General features: G+C 37.5%; 1 protein-coding gene across 2 annotated transcripts in view; it reads right to left on the bottom strand.

Annotated features, from left to right (window-relative positions):
- Window positions 1-4,445: 4,445 nt before the first annotated feature.
- The window catches only part of KDM7A (lysine demethylase 7A), a 61,071-nt gene continuing 45,821 nt past the window's right edge, over window positions 4,446-19,695 (bottom strand). The window contains exons 13-20 of one of the 2 annotated variants that reach the window (XM_057374493.1): window positions 18,366-18,490; window positions 17,692-17,849; window positions 14,471-14,568; window positions 12,815-12,963; window positions 12,468-12,676; window positions 12,041-12,126; window positions 10,695-10,971; window positions 4,446-9,396 (exon numbers count right to left, since the gene is read on the bottom strand). In XM_057374493.1, coding sequence (XP_057230476.1) covers window positions 9,302-9,396; window positions 10,695-10,971; window positions 12,041-12,126; window positions 12,468-12,676; window positions 12,815-12,963; window positions 14,471-14,568; window positions 17,692-17,849; window positions 18,366-18,490 — 1,197 coding nt within the window. In that variant the 3' untranslated portion in view covers window positions 4,446-9,301. The remainder of the gene's footprint in view (window positions 9,397-10,694; window positions 10,972-12,040; window positions 12,127-12,467; window positions 12,677-12,814; window positions 12,964-14,470; window positions 14,569-17,691; window positions 17,850-18,365; window positions 18,491-19,695) is intronic. The other variant, XM_057374494.1, reaches the window with a different exon arrangement.

Raw genomic sequence — 19,695 nt, 5'->3', positions numbered from 1 at the left:
ATTTCTATCACCTTAGTCTTTCAGGCATTAAGCCTATTTAGTTCAAATCCTTCATGAAGGTGAAACAGTGAAAAATCTAATATTCCTGTAGCTAATTAAAAAAAAATATTTTATATACATGGTTTCCTTTCTATTCTCTACCACTATGTACATTTTGATGTGATTAATCGACATGACACCTTTGAGATATCAAGTTATACCACAACCTGAGCTCTGGTGATTCAGCTGATGACTGGAGGTACGGGCTCCACAGAATGTTTTAACAGATCAGTCACTCMTTTTTTGTGTTGTTCCCAATCTTTTAGTCCTTTTCTGTGACCTACAACAGTGCAGCAYAGAATAGGAACTCAGCTTTTTCTTCAAGACATTACAGTTGTTTTCCCAACTGTAAAATATACTGGGAATTTGCATCAGTGCAGAGAAAAAAAATACAGAAATGGCTGAATGTCCCAACCAAAGGGGAAAGAATTAAAGTATCTTAAGAGTACTGACAGCACTATTTTGTTGTCTACAGAAAAGTGAAATAAAAGGATTAGTGAAGACATTCCTTTCATCATAGCTAATATTACTGGAGTTTAGTAGCTGACATTTTATACTTCAAAATTCTTTGAGATGGGAGGCAACTGAAAATTTATGGTGGCATTACTGAAAACAGTCTATAAGCTATCAGGGCATAGCAGGGGCCCTGTGTGATGAGTACATGAGGTTGGTGTGGAGGAAATGTCTTCCACCTGAACCCCGGGTGCTCCACAGGAATTCCCACTCTCCAAACACATCAGTTGTTGCAATACAGATCATTTCCCCTCAAAAACCTCATTTATAAGGAAACTGTGGGATGTACAAAACGAAATACCTTTCAGTGTTCTGTACAAACTGAACTTCTCAAAGTGAAATCCTCTTAACAATGAAGAAAATGGACTGACAGTGCCTAAAATAGCTCTTCTGGTGCTCCAGGAAGTTAAGTTATACACTGTGCATTTTCTCAAAGCATCTCACCAAATCCTCTTTTCTGAGCTGCTGTAAAAGCCTGAGGAAAAAGGGATCCTTCACATGGCACATCCCATTTAATGCTTGGCCTCCCTCCCAGGAATACAACAATTCAGCATCACTCAATGACAGGCACAGCTGTCCAGCAGCCTCTGCAATAACATCAGCTCAATTTGCAGCAGTGCACTGCCCAGCTCACAGATTCCTCTTCTCCCCATTCCCAACAGTCCTGGGTTGAACAGGAACACACCTGGAAGGAAAATGGTTCCCCTCATCTGACCAACCAGTTCTGACATTACTTTCAGGACAGCTGGCATGGCAAATACACTCGGAATGCTCTCCTTCAAGCAGAGCAATGCTTTAACACATGGGAACAGCTCTGTTCAGCAGCATCATGATGGAATTTAAAACCATTTCTACACATGCTGATTGAGCACAGGAAAATCGTTACTGGGCCAGACCTGTAACAGGACTATTCAAAGACCTTTTGTAAAAAAGTAAAAAACCCTTTGTAACTAGAAATCAACAACTGAAGAATACAGCACAAGATTTGGTATCTTCTTGAAATTAATACTAGGATGCAACTGCTGCCAAGTTAAACCAAATTTCCACAGCTCACATCCCATTTTAGGAGACCAGAGTAGCAGTTTCTAGAGGTTTTTTAGCTTTTAGCTTAACCAGAACAAAAAGCGAAGGTGTATGGTTCATGGGCAAATGTTTCTTCCAGATAAATACCACAKTCTCCAAGTATGGATGGGAACTTTACTCTTTGCAGCAAAAATTTCTTACAAGAAATAGACTTTTGGGGCGAAGCATCACAAACGAGCAGATTCTTTGTATACTGWTTTTTTAGTTGACTTATATGTTCCAAAGTAGAGTATTTTTTCCAAGACCAAAGCAAATACAGCAGAAGCAGTACAGATAAATAGATCTATTATGCCAAACACAATTCTTTTAAAAAATTTGCAGTAGTTATTCTAAAGATTGAATATAATTGGCTTTAGAGAAATCAGACCTTAGTCTAGACAAAGCAAACTGTGCTACTAGCCAGCTGTTAGGTGGAATACTATGGGCTCTGGCAATGGCAAATTTTATTCACTGTCTTGATCACCAGCTGGTTTTTCTGCAGGTAAAATTTCAGTCACTGAGCACTGTAGAAACAAAGGTGTTGAACAATCCTGGTTGTATCAGGAGTAACARGAACATTCTGGTTTTACAGTTTCAGTTCTCATTAACTTTTGGCTTGAGACAGCTGACATTACTTACCAGCACTAAAGTGTAATTTCAAGGGCTCCCAGGACAAACACTTCTATACAAAGAAAAAAGTTTCTACAGAAACTAACAGTTAGCATGATTGACTTCACTGTATTCATATTAGTCAGGTTTCCATTGTCAATCCAAAGTTCCACCCAACTAAACCAACTGGAAGAGGTTTGGTTAAACGTGTTAACKGATGAGCCATCACTACAAAAGCTTCACAACTTCAGCAGGTCAGGACAAACCCTCTGGAGAAGGAGCTGAACTTCACTAAATGTACAGAAATGAAAAGCAAGTCTGTAGGCACTTTACAAGGGGGTACTTTACCTCAAATGCAGTAGAATACTGTTGACTAAAAACCAGAATCACTAACTTTAGTCTTCAGATACTGATGAGGGTATCTTGTCCATTCCCTGACTTTAGAAATTCAATTCTTTTGCTGGATTTGGTAGCATTAAAATCTTAAARATCCATCTGTCCCTTAGGAAAGAACAATACAGGTAAGTATTTGCCCATCCTCTGCAAACAGAAAGGCAGAAGACCAGAAACTCTGACTTTTAAAGAAAATATGGCTCCAGCTGCTGAAAGCTATCCAGTAGCATTTAAAGCAGCACTTGAAATATTTCCCATGTTTTCCAGTGTATTATCCTATTATCCACTAAACAGCTGTCACAGAAAAACATCTCTGAAGTGTAGCAGGCAAAAAAACAAGGGGGCAAATAGTGAAATTGTAAATGTAAGTTTTTATATAGGTAAGAAACTCATATTTGTCRCCCACTGAGGAGCTCTCCAAAGTCTATCACTTTGAGACCAAAACTTTACTATGAGCAGTGAGTTGAGTGTGACAAATCCAGATGAGTGTTTGATGGAAATGCATAGGCTGTAGCATTGCTCTTCAATCACAGTGATTTAAGACCTTTTCAAAACAGACAGTTGCTCTGACAGACAAACAGCTCCTTCAGATCTTTGGCAAATCTTGGGCTAATCAAATTTAAAATCTGTTTTAACACATTAATTGATAATATGGAAAGGCATGTCAAAACACAACGGGAACAGATTTATGGACGTATAAATATTTCATTTTCAACCCCTGTACTTGATTAATGACTTTTCCTCACGATTTCTTACTCCACTCAAACGAAATTTGTTTTTGAAACAGCACAGAAGTTTCTGCTCCCAAAATCTACAACACTATCGTGTCTTAAACCTTAGGCCACAAAACTTCCAGTTTGTCATGTTTTTTTTCAACTTTCATTAAGCATGGTTTGACGAGATCAGCATTCCTGTTCTTTGTCTGTAAAGCACCTGGCACAATTAAGTCAATGAACAATTCTCCAAGTCATTACAAATATAAATTGTAAACTAAGAAGCAAACCTGAACAGCTGAACAGGATGCTGYATCAAACCCCTTCTGCCACCTGGTTCTTCCAATGCCACTGGTGCATCACTGATCTGAGGCTCCCAAAAATGACCCTCAGGACAGCCCTGAAGCAGCTCAGTGGCACGGAGCATGCGGTGCAGCAGAAAATGTGTGACACCAAACTGCAGGGTGGGACAGCAACGCTGTCACCATCCCCAGCACAGCACCCACACTGCCACCAGAGCCAAAACAGGGAACACTGGCAGATTCTGATGTCTGGTGGGAAAAACCTGCAGGGAATTCCTCCAGGACAAAAGCAAGTGTGACTAGGGATATCTAAGTGTGCAAGGGAAAGCTCTTCTTCCAGAAACTGCACACACTTCAAGAAAAAAACAAAACAACCAATTAATTAAGAGATCAGTCAGCCATCAGTAGCATGAGACAAACCTGAACAAAAACCAAGAGCAAGAATAGGAAAATACCATTTGACACCCTTCTTACAGATCTAGACCTGATGATATGATGAATCACAAACACTGCCATCTCCTTTTTATATCAGGATTCAAAAAGAATATACACATCTTCACAAAATGCATTTAGTTGCCATATAATATACTTGGACTGAAATTTGCACTTGGAAAAAATTCAGGAAAAGAAATTGGTATGAGAATATTCCCTCGTATTTCTCCACAAAATTTCTTCTTTAAAATGTGACAAGCAAAGGGCACAGAGACTGGACCTAGAAAAGCATTTTTTCTCCTGACAATATTCTGTACATTTTACTGTATTTACACTGAAGGAAATGAGCAGAAGTCTGAAGAAATTAAACGCTTTCGAGTGCTAAAATCAAAACATAAGCATACAATTTTTTAATTTCAGTATTTTTAAAGTACAGAAAGTGGAAACTATGAATATCAAATACAAATTTAAACAAAGCCACTTGTCCTCCCCTAGAATAATCAATGTGAACTACTTATAGAAACTTACAAATTTAAAGTAAAATCAAAACAAAATAAATACTGTACATACACTTTCCCTGCCTGCAGGCAAAAGAGGATGGGAAATACTGTTATGAATTGAAAAAAATGCTCTTAAAGCTGCAGCATCCCATTTCCCAGCCAAATACTTAACACAGTAGTGCGTTTCTGTAAAAAGGAAGACACACATACACCGACCCCTACTGAGCAGACAAGCTAATATTTTCAGAAACATTAAGAAGGAAAGATAGAAATTAGACTATGAGAGTAGAAAAAGGAGAGGAAAAGACAAATGGGCCAGCAAAACATTACTACAAAACTAGTAAATATAGCCAAGAACTAGCCCCTTTTTTTTTTCAAATTCCATGTTTGCTTTTTTTCTAAAAAAAAAAGATTCACCAAAGCATTGGCAGCAATAGACATTTCCCAGCAGAAGTGACAATACATATCAATATAATCTCTTAAAGTGATCCCTTTCATTCCCTTCCCACAGCATGAAACTCTTATGGCTTAATTTATATTAAAAGTAGAAAAAGTCTTTTTTTTTCTTCCAAACAGAAATGCAGCCTGTGAAGAACGTGCATTTCCTTATCAGTGCTACTTTTATTTCCCATCCACTGCTTGACTTACCATTCATACTCTCCCACAAAGAGGGTTACCAGGGTGGTTTTTTTGTTGGGTTTATTTTTTGGAAAAATGGATGTTGCAGCTTTTCATCAACTTGTTTAAGAATAAACAGTAAGGCCCTTGGTTCAATTTATATTTCTTCTGTCAGAGTAGCTCTGGGCTCACTCAGCCCCAGARCTACAAACAGCTTTGAATGGTCTGGAAGTTTTGATGTGAATGACACTCTGGAAAGACTCGAGGCTTGGGGGTCAGGGTGGGAGTGTGAAGGGGCACGTGGAGCCTGGAGAGGGCACAAGTCACTAATTTCATCCTAATTTCAGTTCTGCTTAAGTCTCCACAGCTACCAAAAAGGGGGCAGGCAAGATTCCCACCAGCTTGGAAATCCTGCAAAATTTTCAACACTTGCAACTTCATGGCCTCGTGAATGAGGGCAGCTTGTGCCTTAGAGCAAAGCCCAGGGAAAGCTGAAGCATCTAAAATGTGACTGTGACACTGTGCTCTCTTACATCTCTACCAAAGGTAACACAAGCACTTCAACCACCAGCAAAAAAAAAAAAAAAAAAATCAAAACCCCAAAACCCCCCATGTGATCAGAAAACAATGATTTTAACTCTCAACATCTAACCCTTCCAAAATTGTCTTTAAGAATGAATTCATGTAGGTTGCATAGGTAATCTACCTCAGAGGTCAACAAAGGCTACCCTGTAGCCAGGGTTTATTAGCAAGTATAGTAGGAGAAGAAAAGGGAAAGTTGCTGGAAGAGTGTCTTTGATATAGTTTCTAGGTGATCTTTCCATTTTCATGTTTGTTTCTTTTTTTGCAATTGTAGGAACGTGAGAAGAGAGTGGGAAACCCCCTACAATATTTCATTTCCTATTGTTCCGCCTATAAAAAATTGCTAAAAAAAAAAATTGAGTTTTATGCCAAATCCAAGTTCTCTGACTATTCAAAACAGATTACCCTTGAAAACGAGTTACCATGGCAGGCTTAACTCGCTGTTGTCCAGCCAGTGTTCCCTACTCCCTCCCTCTTCCACCCCAAGTGAGACAGCAAGGAAAAAAAATTGGGCTTTTTCTCTCCACTACAACAACACGAGGTTCAGTCCATCTACAGAAAGATTGGTGCAGAAGTGATTTCAGCTAGAACACAATAACTACATCTCTACATACAAGTACACAAAACAAGTGAGGTCACCACATCCTCTTCATGAGCTACCAGAAGACTTCTCTTTTCCCCTTTGTTGTTTTTCTTTTTTTTAATACTGCTCAACATGGCAATTTCTTTTAAATTACTTGTTCTGAGTTGGAACATCAGATTTAACTTCTGCTGGAAGCATGGATATCTGAAGAAAATGGGAATGAACCCCTGCCTGTTGACAGCCTGTGAAGAGACTATTACATAAACTCATGACAGTGGAGAGCCACTTAGAAAAAAAGGTAGAAAATAAGAGTAAAAGAAAGGATAAAACCAAGAAGAAATAATATATATGGGTCCAGCCATATCTATGTTTCAACAGTAAGATACAGATAAATAGCGTGGATGGTCAGAAAAGAGACTCTGTATAAACTAGTCACATGTACAAGAAAGTATACTCCATATTTTAAAATTCCTTACTCCAGATTCTATTCTGGCATATTTTTACTTCAGATAAAAATCTGTCTTTAAGGAGAGAAAACTCATTCTTCATTCTGCTCTGAATCTGATTGCTGCCCTGAACTGGAATTTTCTACCATTAGAAATTGTACAGCCAGGAAGGAAACAGTTTGGTTCAATATGCTAAAGCTAAAACAATTTCCAAAGCCTGGCAGGCATTAAACCATTTGCTCWAGTTTAAACAAAGAGAAAATTTATATGGGTAATAATTTTAATTAATATTGACAACATAGTGTATTTCTTTGTCTTACTTTGGTGAGRACATATTAGAAGACAGTTAAAATATTCTTTTAACTATTTCCATCTAGAAAATATAGCACCTGAGAACAGCAAGTCCTTAGAGTCACTTTCAGCACCTGTATAGTACTTCTTAGCTTATCTTCTGCTTCTTAAAAATCCTTTACTACCTCCATTCCCAATATTCTAAAGGCTGGTATCTTGCTTTTGTGAAACAAGTGAAACAATTAATTAGCAAACAAAAAAGGTTAAAAATTTCACCCATACAAGTCACAAGTCAAGTCTTTATAATGTAAAAGTAGGGCTGCAAAATACACTCCTAAACTATCATTTTCAAGCTCCAGATAAAGTAAAGCTATGAAAGGTACCTGACTTTTTTGCAGTGGCACTGTATTTTGATGATTTTTCATTTCAAAACGGGGTAACAATAGTGCTGACTGGTTCTGACCCTGCAGCAACAAAGAACACCTGACATCAGAACTATTTCCACAAATTTCTGAAGGCTTCATAATCTAGCCTAAATCAAAGTAACTGCATGAATATTCTGGAAAATAAAACTGAGTTTGKTTTTAAACCACAAGACAAAATTATTCCAGTATAGAATATGGAGAAAGGAAAAACTGGTGCTGAAAATTAAATCAATTTGATGACTTGGACAGTTATGCAGGAGTATTTTTAGTCTTACCAATCAAAAAAAACCCCAACCAACCAACAATATCGTTGTCACTAGCATGTTAATGTTTACATTTTGGCTGGACCCCGCAAAATGCCCTTTTTCCAGAATCAAGTAAAAGTATTCCCCTCTCCGCCTTCATCCCCGTCCCTCTAAAGTTAAATATTTCATTTTATATTACAGAAAAATACAGATTTTAAATCAAAATTATTTACAATAATTCAGAACTGGCATTTGCTATCAGCTCTGTCTGAAGCCTGACATAAATGCTCATTCTGATACCAGTAAGCTACTTAAATGCTTATGTATATGGACCAGTTAAGACTTTTAATTTGCTGTCTCGCCCAGCTTTGAAAGCAACACAGTTCTCCCACTTTTGTGACTCTTCAGTAAAATGTGTTTAACTTACAATAAAAACATTTAAATGCTTCTTCCATGCTACATTAAGTGAAAAGCCTAATCTTATGACTGCAATGTGTATCTTACGAATTATTTGAGAGCAACTGTTCTGAAGAAACGTTGAACTTAAGTGATGTCCTCGTTCCTCCAAAAGATGTATTGGGTTTTCCTCCTTTGTACCAACTCTTAAATAACTTGTACAAATGCARTTTCAGGGAGTMTTTTTACAGAAGAAAATTATCACAGACAGATCATCAGGAGGAAAAGTATGCACTCAGATTTGGAGGAAAGAGGTACAGTTTAAAACAAGTTACTACTGGACTGACGTAAGAAGATTTTTCATCTTCAGGAGTCTCTTCTAGTCCRTTAAATAAATAAATCTGATATTAAAAAGGACAGGTCAAAAAATAATCAAGCTGGCAGAGAATATGCAACTTGCAAGTCAACAGAAGCCCAGCCAACAGCTTACAAAAAGCAGGAAAAAAAAAATAAGATTCCTTATGCCTTAATTTAAAAAATAATTAATAATGCATCTCACCCCTATTTAAGACTACAACCTGAATATCAAATTTAGGAGTCCAGACTAATCACAATTAATGTGGCTCTCCACTGCACCAAACACACATTATCAAAACAATTTAAAACTTTCACATTATTAAATCTAAATTAATAACCCCCACAGAAAAAGTCTTCCAAATAAATAGCTTCTTAAATGAATTTAAAAGTTGCGAAAATCTATCAGAAATAAATTATTGATAAACCACCTTCATCATCTTCCCCTCATTAATTTAGRTCAGAAACTACCAGCAACAAATGATATTCAAGCCCTGATGAGAGACTATTTCTCACAGTCCGTGTCTCTCTGAAGATTTCCCCATTCCCGTATGGTTATTGCTGAGCAGGTGTGGCACAGTGAAAATGCAGCATTGGGTTGGTTTTTTTTCCGTGTGGTTTTTTTTCCTTTTTCTTTTTTTTTTTCTTTTTTTCCTTTTTTCTTTTGTTCATCAGGCAGTGTTTTCTATGGTACATGCAAGTCTGCTTCGAGCAGAGGAATAACAGCAGCTCCAGGCTCTGTTGTCCTCAATACTGGTCTGTGTAGGAAAGACAGCAGTAGTACAAGTAGCAGCTACATTAAACGAAGAAACGTGCATGGCCATTCCTGTTCAGCTTCAGGATCTTCCCAAGGCGCTGTTTTGCAGTTGCCATTCCTTTCTTTGGACGTTTGCCTGAAAAACCAAAGCCAGGAAATTTCAGAACAAATTGTAATCACTGTAGAGCAACRGTGAAAYGCAGCTTTCAAGCTGAAGCAGGTAAAATTTTCAGCAGTTTGAAAAATAAAAAGGGAACCAGAATTGTAAGAAAAAAAACCAAACCAGGAATTGTTTTCCCTTAACTCTGGCTAGCACTACCATAAATAAAATTAGTATATTCTGAGCCAAAGTCTGAGTGTCCACAGCATGGACARKAATTTCAGAACAAATTGTAATCACTGTAGAGCAACAGTGAAACACAGCTTTCAAACTGAAGCAGSCAAAACTTTCCAGGCAAAATTTTCACCAGAATCAGTTTGAAAAATAAATATGGAATCAGAATAATTTAAAACCAAAATTAGGAACTGTTTTCTCTTAATTCTGGTTAGCACTATCATAAATAAAAGTATTTACAAACATTTCCAGTCTATGAAGGGCAGTGGGTGTAGTAGAGAAGAACTTGAACTGAGCTTCCTAAATTTTACTCAACTTACTCCCTTGAGTAAATTCCAGAATATAAACTAKAAAGTAAAAACTAAACAGTAAGCTCATCAGACTATTTCTAAAGTGATAGAGCTTTTTAAACCTTTATTTCAATACGCAAATCTGATTCAGGCCAGTTAGGTCTCTCTTAATTCCACCTCCCACATTCTGAGACAAAGTCTGAGTGTCCACTCAGACAAATTTCAGAATTTCAGAACAAAYTGWAATCACTGCAGAGCAAYGGTGAAACGCAGCTTTCAAGCTGAAGCAGRYAAAATTTTCACYGGAATCAGTTTGAAAAACAAACAGAGAATCAGAATAGTTTAAAAGCAAAATTAGGAAYTRTTTTCTCTTAACTCTGGCTAGCACTATCATAAATAAATAAAGTAAGTATATTATTTACAAACGTTTCCAGTCTATCAAGGGCAGTGGGTGTAGGAGGGGAGAACCTAAACTGAGCTTCCTGAATTTTACTCAATTTGCTTGAGTAAATTATACAATATAAACTAGAGACAAAAACTAAATAGTAAGCTYATCAGACTAACTCTGAAGTGTTAGAGCTTTTAAACATTTCAATAAGCAAATMTGATTCAGGCCAGTTAGGTCTCTCCTAATTGGACAATCCCACATTCTGTGCCAAAAYCTGAGTGTCCACAGCATGCCTGACTTTGTATTTTTCCTCCAGGTTATTGCTGTCCTTCACTCATTTTTTTGCATCCAACAGCTCTTTTTGCYCCTTTTGCCAGACTTTTCCTTCCCCACCCTGGCAGAAGGACAGAGCTCAGCGTTACCTTTCGTTGCCTGGTTGCTGATGGGGGGTGGGTTTGAGGCTGGCCTCTTTGTAGGGTGCAGTGGCACAGACAAGGACGTTTCCCCRTAGGGTCTGTCAGGGCTGAGGCTGCCATCACTCAGCTGACACTCTCCTTGCATGAGGCTCGAGTCTCGTGGGTATTTGCCATGCTGAAAACTCAAGCTGCTGCTGTGGACTATGCTTCTGTTCTCCTGAACCTTAAGGTTGGCTTCTGATGCGCCCTCTTTCTTTATGTATTTCGGAGTTTTATTTGCATCCTAATATGGACATGAGAAGAAAAAATGTAAAAGTTAGAAGCTTCTGACTACAGGTTTACTCCAATTTTTCCAATTATCCTGCTGTGTTATTTCAGTTCCACCAGTAGCTGGCCACTTTATGATTCCATCATTTCTTTTAGCACAGRTACCTCTTGAAGATAACACACAAAAGTCTCTGTGCAAGCTTTTCCATCTGCACCCAGGGGCAATGTTACAGTTTAATTAYATGTACTGATGTACTCCATTTCTATACTTCTCATTTTCAGTTTGAAGTGGCCAAAACAAAYGCAATTGTTCTTGATTAAACCAGCCACTATAACAAGCCATACCATAACCACCTAATTACCTATTAATAACCAGTTAATAAGTACCTATTACTTAAATAGGTGCTTTGTTTTCAATATTCAGCTGATGAGAGAACAAATGCTAAATTGGGAATTGCAAACTGCAAAGGAGCACCACATAATCAGATACTCTTACAAAGCAAACACTACTTAACACTATTTAATGGCTGTAATTTTACAACTTTAGTTGTTCTATTTAATTAATACTTCTAATACTGACAAGTTCAGAAACACTAAAATAGAGTGTAAAGCACACAACCTTTCATTCCTTGCTGGATTCCATCTGGACATCAGCAAAACATTCCTACCTGCTGGTTGTTGAAAAGTTCTATTGGTTTGGCAATACCAATTTCCTAAGCAAGAATCTTTACTATACATACTACCAACATGTTCCACTTGTTCTGATGTTCTGGTTGGGAATAACAATGAATAAACAACAAAGTGCTTCTCCAGTTACAATGAMTATAAATTCATGCATTTTTAATGCAGTGTTATTTATTTTTCAAGATACTGCCCTGAATACCTTAATATTAGGCACTTTGGGTGAATTTGAAAGGAAAATACCCAAMACAACAGTAGAAAAAATGCATGACAGAAATACCCAGTTACCAGAAGTATCTATCAAATAAGCAGTGTGTAAAGACCTGCCCACTGTGCCTTCTGTACTTAAAACTTCATGATCTCTTCTCCTATGAAATGTGCTCAAAGTGTTTAAAGTGCTGTACCTGAGGGGCAATCCTCGAAGCTTCCTTCAGGTGTYTAGTCCATGCTGAAGTTCCTAAGTCTCCTTCCTCCTCCTTCACAGACCTACCTGAAGAGAAGTTCAACAAGTTCAGACTTTAATACTTTCAATCTAGCCACAACTTTGCCATTGTTGTCAGGATGGCACAAAGCTTTCAAGATGGAAATATTTACAAAGGGTGTTCTGCTGACAAGCTATGTTTGCCCCAGTTTTTAGAAGCAATATTTACTTTCTATAGAAAACAAAACAACTAAGCAAAACCAAAGAACACACCTTTMTAACTGTCAGTCTGATTTACTTAAAAGCTACTAATCTAATGACTGCAAAKCTAAAAATGTAGCTTTAAGTGATTATTCTGAGCACTCTGCTCAAAAGCAGGGAGCAGCAGTRTCATTAGTTCAGATACCTACCACATTCTATTGTTTTGTGGCTCTGAGATGGCTGTCTGTCTTTATGCCGACTCCTGGGGTAGCTTCTGTGTTCCTGAAGAGAGGTTCTTTTATTTGTGCAGTCTGTGCTTTGAGTATGACCTGGTAAACATGTAGTATAGTGCAATCCTGCCATAGAAAGCATGCCCTGAATAGCTTCTTCTTCTGTACTTGTCGAGGTAGGACATTCCCTAGGAAAATCAAAGAAGCAGCGAGCATTTCAGAACAGAATCCTCTGAAGGACTGATTTTCACATTGCTATGAAGTAGAACCATAAATACATGCTAAAAGGTCGAGCAATTTAWAAAAAATGCCCACAGTGTGCTTACTTTTTACTGGGAGTTTCATTTCTGGATGGCTTCTGGGTATTTTGACAAAGGTCTCTTGTGACCTTAGAGTCCTCTTTGAAATTTGATGTTACTTCCTGCTTCTCTTCATCACCTGAGCTTTCTGACTCCTCTGTGGAGGAATCCTTCTGCTGAAACAAGAGGAAGCAGCATACAGAATGGTCAGCAGACCTCCTAAGTGAAGACTCTACCTTAACTCATGCCAAGTGAAGAATTCAAAAGCTTCCAGATCCAACTTTTTTTATATTTCTAGTACCCAGAATGGAGTTAATTTGAATATAGCAGCTGAAATGCTATACATCCAAATTTTGTAATAGCGATGAGTAGATGTTCCAGCATCTCCAAAATCCATTTTCTTACAAACCACCACATAYATCACACCATACACAAATCACTGCATTCTCTTTAAGGAGAGCATTAATTATTTTTATCTTCAACATTCAAGGTAGAGGCAAAAAATACAGAAGTATGGCTCCAAGCAACAGACAATTGATGCCTATTMTATATAACATTCTGCCCCAGAAAACTGCTGGCTGCTGCTCTCACAAAACACAACTTTCAGCAGCACTATCTCTGATGAATGACAGATGCTCTCAGGTAAATCCAGAACGCAGCAGGAACAGAGACACAACAGCTGCTGCCTCTCTTACAGAGGCACAGCCTCATTTCATGAATGAAAGAGCTTTTCAGCTCCTGCTGAGATTACAGCTTGCATGGGCAGGAGCTCCTCAAAGGTGGAGCAGCCATATGTGACTCAATATGCCTTTACATGAAGCAAGGGCTACAGCACATATGTTCCATCCTGGTAATTCAGGCTCATCTACTCTCAACAAGTACAGAGAATATCAAAAATTCTTTTTCGAGCCAAGCAATATATGTGACACTCAAAAGAAGTGTTGAAAAGGGAAGATCAGAACATGGAGGAATCATACTCCATAAACACTGACACCGCCATTCCTATCACCACAGCCAGAACTGGAATGAATGAAGAGCATTTTTTTCACCAAGAGGTATTTTTATACGAAAAAGCTTCATTCACATGAGCAGCTTTGTAATCTCTAACCTTAGAAAGTGACACAAATAGGCAATTAAACTATGATTTAGTGTTAGTAATAAAGGTAYTGTTTTGTTAAGATCATCTTCAGTACAATACAAAAAAACATTGAAAGGATTTACAGGTGCTACTGTGAGAACTAATTTTGGATGTGTCATTCCAAAAGACAAATTTAAACATGAAGAAAAATTAATCCATTAGACACTTAAAGAAAAACTGWGTGGCAGATACTAATAATTCTAATTATTAAATTTAGACTTGTTATTAAAATAAKAAACAAAGCAACTAGGATCTGACTTTTCTCAGACTTTGCTTGTTCCAGAGCCGGGCTCATACTCTGCCAACCCCACTTCAWTGATAATGAAGATCACAAAATCTGGCTCAACATAGCATATGTTATCATTTTCTCAACACTAGAATAAATGAATAACAAAGCAGAACATTAAGATATCAATCTGAACAAGAATTAAATATACATTGTTATTGCTGCTTTAACATAAACTTTGACCAGATAAATTTGAAGCACGTGAGCAAAATTATATTTAATTGCTTCACTAATTTTTGTGACTTTTTTCTAGATGTACCTGTGTAGTGCAATCAGGCTCAGATTCTTCTGAATCAGAARTATCAGAGTACTCTGAGGATCCATTCCTGAGTTCTGATTTCACACTTTCAAAGAACACTGCAGAGAGAAGAATTAAAATATAAGATSTAACATCTATWATATTAATATTTAYCAATTATTTTTGAAGCCAAACCCAAGAAACACATATTTTGTTTTTAGGTAAACAAAGGCACATGCACATACTGATTTGATTCACAAGTCAAGTTTGCTTAGGACTACAATGAGTTGTCTCCTGATGATAAATATACTCTTGAAGCAACTAAGTAGATGAAGACAGGAGGAGAAATCAGGTTCAACRGGAACATTTCTTCTCTCCCATAAAGCACCTGCTCCAGAGAAGGCACCTTGGRCAGTTTTTTGTGCACAGGCTGGAGTCAGAGCAGCTCTCAGCAGCACGTACCCATAGCAAACAGCATTTGTCCCTAAGACGGGCAGGAAACACATTTCTAAGTGTGTGGATTCCAAGGCTCAAGGCCAGTGAGCTAGATGTACACTTGTGCCAAGGCTGCTGGCAAAAATCTTGATTAAGGATAAATTTGGTAAAGATGGTGATGTGCAGTTGAGGTAACAGAAGTGTTTTGGAGAAAAACCCGACAGAATAAAAAATTATTAATGTGTGTTAAGAAAATGGGGGCTAAAGAAAGAAACATCACTTTTAAAGCATTTATATTTTCATACAAAACTACACTGGAAGCAAAACTGCACAGGTCAGAWATTAACTCTGGAATGAAGACAATTAAAATTGAAAAGTTGGTTTGTTTCCAGCATAGTTTTATATGAAACTACATAAACAAACACAATTCTTCCTAACTCTAATCATGCAAAAATAAAGGATGTACCTGTAACCATATATACACAGCAATTTTAGCAGAGATTTGCTCCCACTGAAGAGTTCAGCAAATATTTCAATTAGGCATCAAATATATTTCAAGGGATATTATTATTTTCTAARTACTGCATAGTAGTAATTAATTTTAGAGTCAGATGAAAGCTAAGAATGAGACTTGCTATCAGAATGTGAGTAAATGGAACMGCTGGGACCAAAAGCTAGAGAAGATCCACTAAACTTAAGATAGTTTTAGAAAGAACCATGAGGAATATTCAAACACATTAAATGAGTAACACCACTGCACGGGAGGTTAAGCTAAATAAAGTAATGCTCAACATATAGCAGTAAAATTAATATTTTTAACTACTGCAGCTCAAAATAACCCAAGGGATTTCTGATGATAACTCATGCCTTTGGCTCATTTCAAAAAGGCAAACAAGACTCYAGSATACGCRAMAGCATGAACAWTACAGAAARYATCATTTCAGAGATCAAAAGGATTTTTCTTTAGACTACTGAAGTCTAAAGCTAGACTATTTCCAAGAAAATACACGGCTCTGTATGCCTCCAGAGACCAGGAGGAATATTCCTGWAATTGGTGAAGGAGAGTAGGCATTATCTGTGAGATCAGGCTAAGCCRTTGTGAATTACGCAGAATCTCAAARCACCTTCCCTTCATCCACACAAAGTCTCTTGCTCTATTACACACAGCACTTGATCTTTGTGTCTCTGACAATCCTGGGTCACCATATAAAGCCAGGATCTTGGCATGGCACACAAAGCTTGATGGAGCCCGATCTGTCCAAAGGCAGTTGTGGACATTCCTCTTGGCCCCAATCCCAGTGGAAGGGAACAATGGGAGCTGGAAGCTGTTAAAGGAACAGGTAGCTCCTTTCATGGAATTCTCKTCTCTCTCTAAAGTCTCAATTAAAGTATAATGATCACACATAGGTGATAGGRAGTTGGAAGATGCTCAGTCTTCAATTAAAAATATCAGAATAGTCCTGAGTGCTTCATTCCAGGGAGAATAACCTCAACATTCACTTCTAGTTCTAAGTACATTTAATACRTTTGGATATTCACTGCCATATTCATTCTTTATCAAAAAAGAGAAAAATTTTGAAGAAAATTTACCATTTCTCTGCAAGATTTAATCTTTGATTTGAGCACAATATTTAATTTAATTTCTTTAGTTTAATTTTGGAAGTGGAAAAGCACCACAGTCAGCCTTCACTCAACAAGCTGTTTGCCCTGTTGTTTCAAGAACACCCAAGAGACTTCTTTTGTGTGCAGRTGTTTTAATACTGTCCTCTGTGACRTCTGGAAGCACAGTCAATAGGGGTTATAGTCTACTTTGTTAAAGAAAATAATTAARTATTTTATTCAGGCTGACAGGCTGTGCAAGAAAACTCAGGGAACTGTAAGTCTCTAATCTTTCTAAGTGTTGACTTCAGTTTGCCAACYTTCTGAGCCCATGTAAGCTCTGCTGTGGAAGGATGGGACTCATAAATTCAACAGAGAGCTCAAGAGCCATGCCAAGGACTGATTCTATCTGCACACAGACAGTGCTGTTAAAAACAGGCACTGACAACAGGAATTCAATATTGAYACTTTACTAATACACCGTGTGATCATCACTGCTCAACACTTGGCAGGAGGGCTTGAGACTACAAAAGACCAAAAAAGATTAATTCCTAGTGAAGGATAGTTTAAAGCACTGGAAAGTGAAGTTAAAGTATTTTGCAGATTACCTATATTCTTTTCTAACCTTGCAGATTACGAAGGTTGAAAGTATAAGATTTTATTAATGATAAATTATGTCTTATCACTTGTATGGAATAAAACAATTCATTAGCAAAACATACAAAATCCAAGTATGTAACAGCCATATGGAACAGGAAAAGTGAATATAAAATAGGTTTAAAATTAGCTATGTATAATGATCTTTCATTCTCTACAGTGAAAGGACATGATGAGCTATTCACAACGAAATATATTTTTGCTTAAAAAAAATAAATCAGCATTCTTGCATTATGGAACAGATTAAGAGTAACAAATACTCATTCAGAACAACAATTTAACCTCGACTGTGAAAAATGCTGTCTGTAGTATTCAAGATGGCTCTAACATCTTGAATACGACAGGTGAATTTTATGTTTCATCTTTATCCTGTTAGCTTCTTCAGTCAACAATAATATCTGAACAATGTTTCATGTAACTTCTAATACTACTCCTCTGGTTTATTTCTTTATCCTCTTTATATTTTGCAATATTTCAGACCAACCAGCAGCAGTGCACCCTTATTGAGACCATCAAAATGTCCAAGTGGTAGGAATTGGAGACAAACTCACTGTTCAGTGGTTTCTGGGCATCTGCATTCCCTTCTCCTTCAAATCCTGAGGGCTGCTCTTCCACCTTAACAGCTGTCTTTTTCGACCTTGTCCTGTCATCTTCATCTTCACTGTCYGCTGTGTAAAGACTTCGATCTGTAAATGGACGTCTCTCATCTCTTCTCAGAAGAAAAATAAAAAAATGCCATGTTATTCTTAAAAACCAGAAGCAATTGTTATCCCTTCATTATTTCCAACAWACTCTCAAGGTGTAACTGTAATATYCTCTTCTGCTCATCTCCTCATTCTGAATTGTAGATATTCCCATTTATTTCCTATACAACTGTCATTTCCATAAAGACAGGAAGTTTAACACCAGGGTACTTTTAATGAGAATCACTCTAACATATGGATACAAACAAATTTTTCTACTCTGAAGCGTTCCCTTCAGTACAGACTCCACTGAGAAAGTGAATGAAATGCTGTAACAAAGGAATATGGAAAGAAATCTCTTCCTCTTCACTCCCTAACTGTGACTCCACTAGGGGACAGCARACACAGACATTCCTTCTCTCTTCCTACCATGAGTCTTACTGGTAAAAACAGCTTAGAGCTCCACAAACAGAAATATTAACCACTAGCATACTCCAGACCACAAAGACCAGGAAAAAGTATCCCAAATCAATCCTTYATACCTAATTATTCTTCCATTTGACAGCAGAAGGCGAAGATCATTGTCCTTTGTTCTCCAGTCAGGTACTGTAGAAGAGGGCTGAAARGGCTTGTTAAACCTCCCGTTCAGTCTGGAGCTCGTGATATCCTAAAGAAGGAAAAGCAACGTTGCTTATTATTTATTCCTGTGAATCCAATTGTTTCTTCTGCACTCCATAAAAGTTTAAATTTACTTCTAGGATGGTTACCACCTGGRTAACAATTGAAAAAAGCTCACACAAACATGTTTGGATGTAAAACACTTCAGAAGATGACTGCACCTTGAATCATCTATRCTCTCCTGAAGCATCTGAAACAAATACAACTTTCCTGTAATATTCCTTTTATGTTTCCTTTGGAGAAATCCCAACAGAGACAGGCAAGCCAAAAGCTGGGTTTGGAACTGCTATGGCAACKCCTGGATTGGGCATGTGCTCCCTGAAATTAGTATCTCAGAACTGATTTAGAGGACAGCAAAACATAAAAATGGAAAATAACYTGCCATAAGCACAACTTCCTTAGCTCAAACACTTTACATTTGACATATACTCTGAAGCAATCAGCAATACAATTATAACCCAAACCAGGAACAAGGAATTTTTTTCCAAACAAATCCATCCTGTCAATGATCCTTATATTTCTATATTAAATGACAATGACTAATAATTCTAAACATTTGTTTAGGAGCAATGAACTGCATGGGTTAACTATTTGTGGTAAATTTTAAATTCAGCTTTTGGGGCTAAATGAAAGTCTCTTGTTCCATGCACTATGAACAACAAAATAAGGACCCAGATCATTCTATTTCCACCATGACAGTCCACCCTGTCCCAACTAAATCTGCCAGCATTTCTTATTCTCAGGAAGCTACTTATTTCCATTCTCTTAGCCTTCTTCAACTTCTGCTGCTGTTCTTTGAAATAATATCACCAAACCTGAAAAGAAAGTRTTTTTTGAGACACCACATTTCACTCATTTGCTCCATGATACTTCTGTAATACAACCACAAAGYCCACGGTCCCAGTACAGAGACCAAAGGCAGCCTGAGGCTTCCAGGGAGGGAGGCACARCCATAAAGGAAATAGGAACATGACCAAAAAATTGAAGCTAATCATTTACTGAACTCTAAGGAACAGCAATATGAAACACAGAGAAGCAAGCTGGCTCAGAACCTGACCAAATCAAGGCTTTCCAAGCTCCCTTTCCTTCACAGAACTGACTCAAAGTACCACTTGACAAGATCAGACCTCATTCAAAAACCATACTTGAATGGGTAGTGGATTCAGGGCACCCTCTGAAACTAAATGTTAAAGG

This window comes from Malurus melanocephalus, unplaced genomic scaffold, assembly GCF_030028575.1.
Source record: "Malurus melanocephalus ecotype Western Australia unplaced genomic scaffold, MMel_1.1 scaffold_226, whole genome shotgun sequence".
Classification (NCBI taxonomy): Eukaryota; Metazoa; Chordata; class Aves; order Passeriformes; family Maluridae; genus Malurus; species Malurus melanocephalus.
This window is presented reverse-complemented; position numbering and strand designations above follow the sequence as displayed.